General features: G+C 43.5%; 1 protein-coding gene across 1 annotated transcript in view; it reads right to left on the bottom strand.

Moving 5' to 3' along the window:
• Positions 1 to 4439: 4439 nt before the first annotated feature.
• LOC139015457 (nuclear body protein SP140-like protein) overlaps positions 4440 to 14305 on the bottom strand; it is a 28059-nt gene continuing 18193 nt past the window's right edge. The window contains 5 exon segments of the mRNA XM_070423246.1: positions 4440 to 4840; positions 5610 to 5741; positions 5953 to 6030; positions 6326 to 6434; positions 7120 to 7236. Coding sequence (XP_070279347.1) covers positions 4745 to 4840; positions 5610 to 5741; positions 5953 to 6030; positions 6326 to 6434; positions 7120 to 7236 — 532 coding nt within the window. The 3' untranslated portion in view covers positions 4440 to 4744.

Genomic DNA, 14305 nt, shown 5'->3' with positions numbered 1-14305 from the left:
GATCAGGCTGGCAGAGGAGAAGTAAGGCCATCAGGCAGGGAGGCAGAGGCAGTTAGGGGTTATCAGCCTGTAGGCAGAGGGGTTAGGGGTGATTAGGCAGGCAGGCAGGTGAGCGGTTGCGAGAGGGATGTCCAACTGCTGGTTTAGGCCTGATCCTTGTGGACATCCCCTGAGGTGTCCCAGATTGGGGAGGGTGCAGGCCGGGCAGAGGGACTACTCTCCACCACCCCCTACCCAACCAATGCACGAATTTCATGCAGTGGGCCTCTAGTGAGTATATGATTTTCTTAATAATGTCTCACAAATCCTATAGGCATTCTTCACTCTTCTTTCCTTCTCTAAATAAATACTTCTAAATAACCTATCTTCTAGTGCACTGATTTTTTTCTTCTATTTGTCGAGTCTGCTGTTAAATCTCTCTATTGAATTCTTCAGTCAGTTATTGTATTCTTCAGTTCTAGGATAATTTTATAGTTTCTTTTTCTTTTTGGTGAACTTATTTTCCTCATTTGTTTTTCTATTTTATTGAGTTGTTTGTCTATAATGTCTTGTAGTTCACTGAATTTCTTTCAGAGGATTATTCTGAAGTGTTTTTCAGATAATTTACCTATCCACATTTCTTTAGGGGTAGTTATTAAAGCTTTTTAGTTGTTTTTAGTGTGCTGTTCTCCTAAATCTTCATGATTTAGTGTGCTGTTCTCCTAAATCTCCTTGATTTCTTGTGTTAGTATCAGTGCATATATGTAAGCAATCTCTTCTTCCAGACCTACAGGTTCACTTCATCAGGAAAATTCCTTCATTAGTCAGCTCAGGTTGAAATACAGTACAGGAGAGCTGGTAGCATCCGTGGGAAGATGGGGCATGTCATCAGAGTCTCAGTTGGGAAGGCTAGTGCCTGTGCTCTGCGGTTGCTGCTTGGATGATGGCTGAGCTCTGTGGTTTGGTGGACCTACAGGTTGGGCTCCCTGATCAGGCACAACTGCTGGCTGAGCTCTGGGGCTTGATGAGTCTACTTGCTGAGCTCAGCAATCACCTCTTGTTGAATGAGGTTTCAGGCTGTGTTTTGTGGTATGGTCGTGCCATTGCTTGGACTCTGAATTTGTTCAGGGTTACAGGCTGGGTTCTGCTGCTAGACAGAGTTATAGATCTGGTTCTATAGATCAACGGAACTATAAGCTTGCTAACATGGCTGCCTGGGTTCTCTGATTAAGCCTTCTAAATGGCTAGGACTGGAGCTATACCTTGCAGTGCTTCTCTGGTTAGGCATGGTAGTAGAATGGGTTCCTTGGTTGGTATGTTCTGACTGAGGACCCAAATCAGATAAAACTCCCAACTGAGCTCTGGCTAGATGGAACCATTGGCATGGTCCTCAGAAGGGCAGAGCTACTACTTGGGATCTCACCTTAGGGACCACTACAAGCAAGAATGCAGCCTACTAAGGTCTCATTGCTGAGTCTATAAGCCCCAACTTTGCTTAAGTTTCTAGTAGTTATCTAGTAGCCAGAAAGCACCTAGTTTTTTCCTAAACCAGATGGCTAAAACATGGAGATGTAAAGGGGATTATAACCCTTTCATCCTTAAATCTTTGCGGTGGCACCAACTTCTGTCATTCCCTCCTTCCTAAGAAATGCAATACTGCTTTTAGCCTACTGTGTTCACTGTGTAAAAGTTCTATTTCAGAGCCTTTCATTTGGTCTTTCCTAGGACAGTCATTGTTATTTCATAGGTTAAGAAATGAATGGTTAATAAAACAATTTGTTTGTCCTGATTATACGTTCCGTGTTTGGGAAATGAATGCTGGGTGGCTCTATGGATTGAGTGGACTCACTGTTGGATGCACATGACCTTATGTCCATGTAGTCGAAGAGGGGCCAGTATGGTGTCTTGGCTCCCAAGGTATCAACTCATATACTGTATCAATAACTTAAAATTTCTGTGAGTTTTCTTTGTCTCACATATAGTTACTTGAATAAATAGCTAAAGGTGCCTTTGGTGAAGAACTCAGGGAATTACTATGGTGTACATTGCACAGTCCTTTCTTATAAGAACTGCCATCAACAGCTTCTGGGTCAAGAATAGGCTGAGGTCTGGAAAGTGGGCAAGGAATGTTGTCTTTTCATTGAAGTAGCACTTCAGGCATCTGATTATCTATAATCTTTTTTGATGACATATAAAAAGCAATATCCTTGTTAATTGCTCATGTGTCTTGCCTGTAAGAACAGTGTCTTATAGTATCTAATTTCTTAGACATCTATGGGCCAGGGTCCCTGGTTGTAATTCTGAGTTTGCTGCCCATTATACAAATTACTCATCAGTTAATACTGCACCTTAGCTTCAGTTATTCATGAGACCTATCACTGAAGTTGTTATTAGGGAATCCAGCTCTGTAAATTATTCCTACATTATTCCAACCTATATAGGACAGTCTGGACTGAGCATTTCAAGGATGCAGCTGCTGTCTCAGCAGTGCATTCCTTATTGCCTTGTTAGGTGGTGTCTCTGAGGCATCTGAGGACATAGTAACCTGATGGATGGAATATCCAGTTTTAGAGAGTAGAGCCATTGTACTGCCTTAAGACTTTGGATCCCCCCCCTTTAAATTATCAGCCCTGGAAAGTCTTGTATTTCTTCTTCCACTTCATCTGGTGTGCACTGTGCTATAGCAAGCCTCTAAGAGCCACCTGGAAGCATATTAGAATCATTGCCTTTGGACCTTGCCAGGCTAATTAAGCTTTGTGGCCCAGGAGAGTGTGCCTGTATGAACATCCCCCATCCATATTTTATATTCTAACATAGTTTTTCCAGGATTCACTTCCACACACAATCTCCTGGCTGCTGTTAGTACATGTGGGTTAGACCTGCGGCTCTGTTGGAGTAAACTTTCTCTTCAGCTAGCAGGCTCATCTAGTATATTCCTTGTTTGGTCTTGCTGAGATAACTCTGCATAATCTTAGTTCAAGCAAGATGGTGGGCAGGGCAGTGGTCTGTATAGCAACAGGAGCAGGGGCCTCTTTTGCAGGACAGTGAATTCAGAAGGATGTAGAGTTCAGAGTTCTCAGAAAGCCACTTTGAGTTTTGTGGCTTCATGCTTTCTTTATCAGGGATTTGACTTTGGCACAAGAGGCCACCCTGAGCTTAGAATTCAGTCTTCTCTGAAGTTCTGTCATTCTTTCTTTTTTTTATTTTTAAATCCTAACCTGAGCACATGGCATGACAGAGGAAGACAGACAGAGAGAAACATAGATATGAGAGAGAAACATCAATCAGTTGCCTCCCATACAAATCCTGTCCCGGGATTAAACCCATAGCTCAGGTATGTGCCTTAACAGGGAATTGAACTGACAAATATTTCTCTGCACAGGGGGATGCTCAACCAACTGAGACACTCAAGGTGGGCAGGAATTTGGTCATTCTTAAAATGAGGGCCTGTACCAAGAATTCCATATTGTGTACCTTCCAGTTGCAGGTGGTAATCCTACATAATAAAAGCCCAATATTCTAAGTGTCTGGTCCACCAGTTGGCCATTCAACCAATCAAAGTGTAATAGGCTGATGAAATTCTAAGGCCACTCAACCACTCGTTATGATGTGCACTGACCACCAAGGAGCAGACACTCCATCAGATAGGTTAGCTTGCTTCTGGGGTCTGGCTGATCAGGACGGAGTGAGATGCGCTGGACCCACCCTGGAGCCCTCCTGGGGTCCCTCCTCAGTTTGCCAACCCCCCTCATCTCTCCTTGGCCCTGATTCTACACCGTGGGTTCCCTTGGCCTGGCCTTCACCGTATCACAATCATGGACCCCTTAGGGGTTTTGGGGTGCCAGTTTCAGCCTGATCCTGCAGGCCAGGCCCAAGGAACCCACCGGTGCACGAATTTGTACACTGAGCCTCTAGTTACTATATAGGAGCCTGTCATGCACTCTTTTAAACACTTTAATGGAGCTTAGAAATATCCATCTAGCCAGGCCTGTATTGCTCAGTGGTTGAGTGTTGACCCATGAACTAGGTCACCGTTGGATTGTAGTCAGAGCACATGCCTGTGTTGTGGGCTTGATCCTCAGTAGGGGGAGTACAGCTGATGTATGATTCTATCTCTCCCTTTCCCCATTTTCTCTCTGAAATCAATAAAAGTATATTTTAAAAAGGTTTTTAAAGAAGTAATAGCCATCTAATCACACAGTTCTTATAGTTTCTATTTCTTTGTAAATGCTAGACCATTGCATCAGCACCTCTTCCCTATATCTAATCAGTTTCCTACAGGGGAATGTTTTTGCAATGGCACTGTTTTAGTACCCCATGGATTATCAATATTCTACCTGTTATCATCTGGCTAGACACTGATCCAACTCAGAACTCCATGCTTAGGGCTGGCTTGCTAAGATTATTATGTGATGTTGGGTTCCCTAAAAGCAAAGGCTGAGATAAAGATTCTTCATTAAGTGATTTATTGTGAGAATTCCCTCATGAGGAGGAGGGATAAGGGAAGCAGGATACCACAGTGAGAACTGCTAAGCAAGGATGTGGTCAGAGCACAGGAACATGAATCACTTCACATGGTAAGTTCAGACTTGGTGCTGGAAACGAACCCCCAGCACAAAGAAATGTAACCTTCAAGTGACTCTGGCTCCATTTGGCCCAAAGCATTACATTGGGGAGCAGTGGCATCAGCAACCAACACTCATAGTAGCTGGGGGATGAGAAATCTGCCTGAAAGCAGGATTTTCCAGGGTATCAACAGCATCCACTACACCAGTGAACTGTTCTGATTTGTTTTCTGGATAGCAAAGACGTCTTGGAAATTCTTCTTAAATTCCTCCTCTGTTAAGTCTGAGGCGTTGGGCTGGGGGGAAAAAAGCAACACACAGACAAATATAATGACACTCAATATCAGTGTCATTAGACAACTTACATTTGAAAAGTTCTGGACTCTTGTCTTAAACACCTAAGTTACATTAACCAGGTTAAGTTAGGAACTCAAGCAGCTAAGAGTAATTTTTCTTTCCAATGAGTGTGATTACACCTTGCTATCTAGACAGAAACCCAGAATTATTACTACTCTGAGGACTCTCAGTCGTTGGCTTTGGGTTGTTTCTCTCAGTGAGAGTTCGAAAGCAATCTAAGGTCTTAGTGACAATCAAACTTTACAGAAGTACAATCAGTGATCCTCCTTGTAGGTGGCCACTTCTATTCCCCTCCGGTGATATGTTATATGGTTCATTTACATGCAAAGAAATCTGCAGTTTGGGGACTCTGAGAGGTCTGATTGAGTATATTTCGGGAGATTTAAGAAGGATAACATGACTTTAGGAAGCAATTTTCTCCTTAGGTTTGGAACAGGGAGGACACCACTGTCCTCAATGGTCACCTTTGAGGAGAGTAATGAGCTCTCAGGAGCCTGGAGTCTGGTTGCAGGCATAACTCCTTATTCATTGTTACTCTCTCTGGTGAGCTTAAATCCTCAATTAAAAAACCCAGTCACTTCGTGAATCCTTGCTGTTTAGGCTTGCCAAGGGTGAGGGAATCTTTAAAATAATTTTCTAGCACCAGGAAATGTGGGCAGAGTGACTTAATGGAAAGAAAATGAAATGGAAGCAGGGAGAGCCACTTACCCTGGGGTCCTCAAAAATAGAATCCATGTCCAACACAAACTCCTCCACTTGGAGGTAACATCCCTCAATTCAACTCTTCTTGATTTTGTCCAATGTCCTAAGTTTCTCTAGGCATTGAGAAGCCTTTTGAATCTGGGGGAAAATATACCAATAGGAGCATTACAGACACAGTTCAATGTCTGCTTCTGTAGATTCCCATAAAATCCAGAAGAAATACAAGGTAAATGAAAAGACAGCTTGCATGCTCTCCCTCCCATGGGCTTCATAACACAGATCCCACAGTGAACATGTCAAGGTGGGGTAACATTACTGAAGCTTGTAATCATGGTTTGTTGTTACTCACATAATGTTCGTGTGGAATATTCAGAAAAATGTTGCTCTCTAAATGGTAATAGACCTTTAGGAGTAGGAATTCACATTTCTGCAAAAGAAGGAGACTATGAATGAAAAGCAGCTTGGAGAGAATGAGCCCATATGCATGCCCAGACAGATGCATGACCACAGTAATCTTCTGGAAGTTTCCCCGAACAGGGATTGCTCCTAACATGGAATAGCTAAGTTTTTTCTTTCTTTTTTTTCTGTAAGCAGGTTCTGGTGAGTTTTCAGTGTGGTTGAGGCATGGTCAGAAGAGAAAGAACCCTTTGAAACCCTTGCCCTCACCTATGACTTTTCTTATGTGAGCTGAAAGGAGATGTCTTGGGTTAAATTCAACTCACTGACTTCTCTTCCGGCCCGATCTGTCTCTCCAGGACCTCAGATTCACTGTAACACTGCTGACTTCTTGAAGACATTTCTATTGTGCAGGAGGTACATTTCCAATGGATCCTGTGAAGTCAGGTGTAAGTAAGCAAGGCAAGCCCCAGAAACACCTCTGTTCCCATGGCTGCCACTGACCTCCTTTCAGGAATGGCTGATAGGCACAACCAGAGAATGAGGGGTCACCTCCCAGATTCTCCAGGACTCTCATGTGAAAATCCTGCTCCCTAGAGTAGAAGCAGCAGTTTATTGGGTGGAAGATGGTGTCTGGGTGAGTGATGGGCTCCCCTTTCCCTTTAAGAGCTGCTGGGAGCAGAAGGAGCCCTGCCCACCAAGCCAGAGTATCAAAGAGTGGGCCTTAATCTCTGGGGGCCTTGTGCCTCTATTAGCCTGTTGAGAACATGGCAACATGAAGAAAAGTGTCCTTGTTTCCTGCCTTTTATAAATAAGCACAGAACACAAACAACTAGCATTTGCTCTCCTGTGAACAGGAGTCTGAGGTGGGAAAGTTCTGAAAAGGACAGTAGTGATATGTAGGCAAAGGACCCAGCCACTAGTCTCACCCTCCCTGGGGAGAGAGGGGAACATTACCCTCCTGTTGACTATCTTTAAACAGCTCCCAGCTTCATACTTCTGGACCCTGTACCCCTGACTCTGCTCTTTCCCCATCAGAAGACAAGGAGAGACTCTGAATTGGGAGTGTGCATGGCAGGAAGAAGGTCCATAGAAGGAGAGGGGTGTGCATCTCACAAACCTCTTAGGATCCACAGGTGGGCTGTGACAGTCCTCATGAAAGAAGCTGAAAAAACGACTGCAGTTGAAGAGCTTTCCTTCTTCCCAGCAGATCTTGCATTTCTCTGTGTTTTTTTTTTAGCTAGAAGATAAAACAATGTCTGTATCCCCAGTGAGACCATGAAGACCAGCGCTGTGGGAATCTGGAACTGATTGCCTTTGTAGGAACCTGCACAGACAGTTATGTGCTTCTCCCTGAGCTGTGACCAACTACATGGAATGGAGGTTTCAGAAAAGGAACTCTTGGTCTGTGGTGAAGTTCAGGAGGAGTGGCCTTTGTGATTAGGAAAGGTTTTGCTGTAAAACCAGAGCTTCTGTGGCTGACAGGGCAGTGAAACCTGATATTCCAAGATAAACAGGTTTACACCTGGTCCCCTGGCAAGGAGCATTGTTTACCTGTCTGACCTTTTCCAGGGGAGCTTTCTGTGTATCCTGCCCATCCTGGAGTAATAGGTTTCAGTGCCCTGCCACCCACAGAATTGTTCAAACCTCCCAGGGAAATCAGGGTGCCACCTCACCCCCCACAGCCTGTGGTTGCTGCCTCTGTTCATGAGGGCAACCTTGGAGAGGCCTGCATCTGGGCGTATATGTAACTCATACACACCTGTCAATCCACCTGTCCAGTGACACATACCATTACTTGCTGTCCTCCAAACTGTCTGGTACATCCCTTCTTTATCAATGGGATGAAAAGAAGATGATTAAAATAGAAAACCACTTTATTCTTTCTTTTAAATAAGAATCAGCATTTACATATGAATCAGGAACTGTTAGGAACTATATTTGCTCCTGGTTGCTTACCTGCTTCTGCCTTCTGAGAGAATCCAGGCAGTTTGAGAATAACTTGGGGGTTATTCTAACCCAGATAGAAACATCCTGTCTATCCCATTGTCTATTGGAGAAATTCCTTTCCTCTTGTGACCATCTGAGTGACACAAATGAGACTAGCTTGGGGACTGGCCCCCCATTGATGAGTGCTGGGTGGAGGGAATGTGGTCCATTGAGGAGCAGGAAGAGGTAGGGATGACAGTGTCCACCTTTCTCTGCCATGACCATTTCTCCTTTCTCCAAACACGTGTGGTCAGTACCATCACTCTCCTGGATTTATTTCATCAGCTTCACTGCTGTATCTGTTTCCTTTCCTGTCCTTCTCCTCCTCTAACATTTAGACAGAACATCATAGGTTTCAATCTTTGGCTATTTGGTTGGACCCAGATGATTAAATCACTCTCAAAGTTGCAGTTACATCACTATGTCTCCAGCTCCCAAATGTCCAGCCTGTCTTATGCATTTGTGCACATCCCTATGCTCACCCAGTATCTCCTCCTGGGCCCTTAAAGCACACCTCAAACTCATCCAGGCAAAATAATGTCCACACACTCACTAAATTTACATGTTCTTTCCTGGTGCTTCCATTTCATAAAATATTCACCTTTGACCACAAACCTGAGAATACATCTCTGTAGAATCCAGGGATGCTAAGACCCGAATGAATGGTTCCACCTCAATACACAGAGAAAAGTGTCTTGTTTTTCAAAGTTTGTATTATATCTTGGTTAGCAACTCACAAAGATCAGAAATGTTCATCTTTAAACAAATGGGCAAAGTAATTTGCAAAACAGCTATGTTATTTCTCTTCATGCAGAAACTAATAAAAGATGGAAAGTCACTCTGGGATTTAGGGTGAAAAATTTTATCTTGGGGGAATCAGAATTCTTGTCATTTCTTTTAAAAATGGCCATAAATGAGAAAGTTCAAGGCTCAAGGATTATCTTTCCAACAGCTCCTGTTCAGTGTTCCAGAGAATCCTGAATCATGTACTTAATGGAGATTGAGACTGGGTCTAACATTGAGACTGGGTCTAACACCCTAAGATAAAATGAATCCAAGGTCCTTTGTATTTCAATTCTTCTTCTAGAAGTTCACCATCGTTTTCCTTCCATCATAATCCCAAGATGAAAACATGGCCAACTTTTCACAGGAAACTGAATACTGGGTACAACACTTACTTGCTCTTGTTTGTTCAATAGAATAACTTGGCCTTATTCCCTTCATGCAGTCTCAGATTTTATCTCCACCTGGTGCAGAGAGGTCATAGACAAGGATGATCCATTGGAAAATGACCTTGGAAGTCGACATGTCACTGCCTGCCTCTTTGGAGATCCTGGAATACCCTGCTTCCCATTAGTTATTCCTCCATGGTAAACAATGAAGTTGAAACAATTCTTGAGGTCAGGGATATTATTTAAATCTTCTTTAATAAACATTGGGCATGTTTTACACACTCAATTACTGTATAGTGAATGAGTAAATAAATGAGTATTATTCCATGTAGAAAAATAGATTACTTGTTATCTCTTTAGCAAATACTAGCATAAAACCAATAATAGTTCTGGCTGAGTATTTCAGACAGTTTGACAAGACAGCAGCTGTCACCAGAAAGGTAAGTGGCTGTCATCAAGAGACAGGAAGCTGTCTTGTGGTGCCAAGAGTTACACTGAAGTTTTGAGAAACTGGGAGCTCCATCAGTAAGGGAAGTTCTGGGAGGCACAGAGGATCCACTGAGGTAGTAATGGGTCCTGAGATCTGACACTTTGGGTCACTTTGATTCTTCATCAAGGAGACACAAAATATAGGGGCAACTGAACCTTGTTGATGCAAAGTGTTGTACCCATGGATAAAGATAGAACCTATGGGTTGGAAGTTGCCAGCTCTTTTAGGTACTGAAGATTGAGTAACTCTAGACACATAGAGAATGTTAGAGACACTGCTATTTAAAGTAGTCACTGAATAGGTAAAAGAATAATTTATCTTCAGTAAACCCAATGGATATAATGTACCGAGGATTGGTGGGTCAAAATTCCCAGACCATCAGATAATCTAAAGGCCTGGATAGTTATGTGTAACCTAATGTACATTCTATGAAAGTCTTGAATGGCCATTTCTACCTGAAGTGTATGAGCATGGCATTTTTCACCTTCTTGTTAAGTTCTCATTCAAACTTAATCTGGAAAAAACTATCACTTTGTCCTGAAGCTACACTGTACATTATATATTTTTGTTGTTGTTGTCATCTCCAGAGCCTTCTTCCAAGGAACTACAGATTTTTCCCCTAAAGAAACATGACAGCAAAGTTTTCCTCTGTTCTGGTGCTCTTGTTGCTTAAATGTGGCCTAAGGCTCCCAAGAAAAGAGAAAAGCACTCTCTTATGTGGGACATGCAATTCTGGAAATGAGTTTTCCTGGTGATGAGGAACCAAAAATAGCATAACATTCCCAAACTAATACATCTGACAATGGAAAATCAATGATGCTTTTTTTTAAATAATTTTTTTATTGCTTAAATTATTACAAAGAGTGTTACATATGTCTCCTTTTTTTCCCCCACCCTTGACAATCCCCTGGCCTCCCCTACACCCCAGTGTCTTATGTCCATTGGTTATGCTTATATGCATGCATACAAGTCCTTTGGTTGATCTCTTACCCTTCCATCCCGCGCCCCCCCCCCCCCCACCCTAATTGATCAGTGCTGCTTTCTGGTAATTAACCAGTGATTCTCTCAAGGAAAATTCTTGATCAAAAGGGAAAATTTGGAAGAATATATGCACCCCTATGTTCATAGCAGCACAATTTACAATAGCTAAGATTTAAAAACAGCTTAAGTGTCCAACATCAGATGAGTGCATTAAAAAACTGTGGTAATCTACACAATGGAATACTATGCTGCTATAAAAAAGAAAGAACTATTACCATCTGCAACAGCATGAATGGACATGGAGAGCATTATGCTAAGCAAAATAAGCCAGTCAGAGAAGGCAAGTATCACATGATCTCACTCATTTGTGGAATATAATGAACAATGTAAACAATGAACAAAAATAGATCCAGAGACATAGAAACATAGGACAGACTGTCAAACCTCAGAGGGAAGACTGGGGAGGATGAAAGGGGTGTTAAGAGATCAACCAAAGGACTTGTGTGCATGCATCTAAGCATAACCAATGAACACAGACAGTAGGGGGGTGAAGGCATGTGCTTCAGGGTGGGAGCAGCTGGGGAGAGGTGAAAGGGGGAAACAGGAGATATATGTAAAACTTTCAACAATAAAGAATTTAAATTTAAAAAATAAATAAAATAAAAACTCTAAAAAACAAAAAACAAAAAAACCCAAAAACAAAAGGGAAATTTGTAAAATTGTATATAAACTAGTGGCCCAGTGCATGAAATTCATGCACATTAAAAGGAAATTAATTCGAGGAAATATTTTAATATTGCTATTTGCCTTTTCCCTATAATAGAAGTGTCAGAGATGAAAGAAAATTAGTAAAATGTATATGAAAATCTTCCTCTTGTCAGAGTCTGGGGTGTGCGCAGGACCCAGAGTCAAGTCTCTCAAAATTGCGCGAGACCCAGACCTGGCCAGCCCCGCCCCCATTGGGCGAGATCCAGACCAGGCTGGCACCATTCCTGTGAAGCCCCACCAGGCTGGGGGCACACCCTCAGGTCCCCTGGCCCAGTGCCAAGTGGCGGGTGCAGCCTCAGATCCCCTGTCAAGCCCAACCAGGGCATGGGGTATGCCTTGAGGTCCCCCGTCAAGCCCCACTGGGTTGGGGTGTGGGCTGAGGTGCCCTGTCAAGCCCCGCTGGGCGGGGGACGCCACCTCAGGTCCCCCACCCTGGCCCAGCGCCACACAGCCTCAGGTCCCTGCTGATCACTCATTATGGCTCATTAAGGGAACCCTGCCTCCATTATGGGCGCAGCCATCTTGTGTTACGGGAACCAGGCCTTAGCTGTGGGCACAGTCATCTTGTGATGGCATGACAGTGTGAGGGTTAATTTGCATATTACCTCTTTATTATATAGGATGGAACCACTTTAAAATGGAGTTGGAGGAGAAACCAAGATGGTGGCATAGGTAAACACTGGAAATTGCTGCTTTGCACAACCACTTCAAAAATACAACTAAAGACAAACGGACATCATCCAGAACCATAGGAAGGCTGGCTGAGTGGAAATTCTACAACTAGAAGGAAATAAAAAAGCACACTGAGACTCAGAGGAGGTGTGGAAGTAAAGTGCAGAGGTACGGAGGCCCAGGCGGAAAGGGCTGGCAACTGGGGACTCAGTTTTCTTTTTCAATTGGGAGGGAGACACAAGCTCTCGACGGCCCTGACTGCAGTTCTGGGCGAGTCCCTGGGAACCCAGACTCATATGGGGAGAAACTGGACTGTCTGGCAGCGGGCAGAACTTGGAACTCGAGGGCGACTTTCTCTCAGAGGTGCTTGCAGCAATTACTGTGGGACACTGAGACGCGGGGCCTCTTAGGGCAGGGCTGAGGATCAGCCATAGCTGCTTGCTCCACCCTGTTGATTCCCTGAGACCCCGCCCCACCCAAGCTGTGCTCGGATGCTTTTGCATATGAAAGGCCTGGCCCTTTGCAATCTGAAAATTACCTAACAAACTGCAGCTGGGTCAGAGAGACCCAGAACATCCAGAAGAAGGACCAAGGCCCCACAGCAGCTTGCATTGCTTCACAGCTGGGCCTCATCTGGGCACCTCCAAACCCCAAACAAAGAAGAGGAACCTGCAGATCTCTCCAGAGCTCCTGCTGGGTAACCTCAAGCAGAGGCTAAATTAGCACCTCCTTAGAGATCCAAGAGCCAGTGTACCCAGTGGTCAGAGTGGGACCATCCAGATTACAACTCCTCAGATCCATAAGGGACACACTCAGGGGGCAGACTCAGTGAGCACCAAAGCCTCACTGAAGCAAGTCTTGCCCCTTAAAGGTGTCTCCAGCACAGAAGTTCTCCCACTGTAGACACAGCTGATTCTCACAGCCAATTGGCCTGGAGGTCACTTCCTCCCAGTGATACCTACAACAATCAAGGCTTAACTGCAACAAGACTGTGCACAAAGCACACAAAGTGTTGCACCAAGAGTGTCCACCTCAGGTAACTGGGAAGGCTGAGCCACTGGGCCCTATAGGACACCTAGCTCAGAAAGCCACTCTATCAACACAGGGAAGAATAAAAAATGCGGAGACAAAGAAACGAGTCACAAATGACAGAAATGGAGGAAAGCAAACTACTGGATATAGAGTTCAAAACCACACTTTTAAGGTTTTTCAAGAATTTTCTAGAAACCGCCGATAAATTTAGTGAGACCCTCAATAAATCTAGTGAGACCCTCGAGGTTATGAAAAAGGACCAACTAGAAATTAAGCATACACTGACTGAAATGAAGAATATTATACAGAGTTCCAACAGCAGACTAGAGGATCACAAGAATCAAGTCAAAGATTTGAAATACGAAGAAGCAAAAAACACCCAACCGGAAAAGCAAAATGAAAAAAGAATCCAAAAATATGAAGATAATGTAAAGAGCATCTGGGACAACTTGAAGCGTACCAACATCTGAATTATGGAGGTGCCAGAAGAAGAGAGAGAGCAAGATATTGAAAACCTACTTGAAGAAATAATGACAGAAAACTTCTCCTACCTGGTGAAAGAAATAGACTTACAAGTCCAGGATGCACAGAGAACCCCAAATAAAAGGAATCCAAGGAGGACCACACCAAGAGGCATCATAATTAAAATGCCAAGAGCAAAAGACAAAGAGAGAATCTTAACAGCAGCAAGAGAAAAACAATCAGTTACCTACAAGGGAGTACCCATATGACCGTCAGCTGATTTCTCAACAGAAACTATGCAGGCCAGAAGGGAGTGGCAAGAAATATTCAACGTGATGAATAACAAGAACCTACCAGGATTACTTTACCCAGCAAAGCTATTATTCAGAATTGAAGGTCAGATAAAGAGCTTCACGGATAAGAAAAAGCTAAAGGAGTTCATTATCACCAAACCAGTATTATATGAAATGCTGGAAGGTATCCTTTAAGAAGATATAATAGAATCAGGGACATAGAAAGGGAGTGGACTGACTATTCTCAGGGGTGAAAGGGGTGTGGGAGGTGTGGGAAGAGACTGAACATAAATCATACAGGTATGGATGAGGACAGTGGGAGGGTGGGTAAGGGCAGAGGGTGGGGTGGGAATTGGTTGGAGGGGAGCTTTTGGGGGGGAAAAAGAGGAACAACTGTAATAATCTGAACAATAAAGATTAAATTTAAAAAAAATAAAAGTATTTCAA

Source organism: Myotis yumanensis, unplaced genomic scaffold (assembly GCF_028538775.1).
Source record: "Myotis yumanensis isolate MYYU_CA2020_CCGP unplaced genomic scaffold, mMyoYum1.0.hap1 SCAF_8, whole genome shotgun sequence".
Lineage (NCBI taxonomy): Eukaryota > Metazoa > Chordata > Mammalia > Chiroptera > Vespertilionidae > Myotis > Myotis yumanensis.
This window is presented reverse-complemented; position numbering and strand designations above follow the sequence as displayed.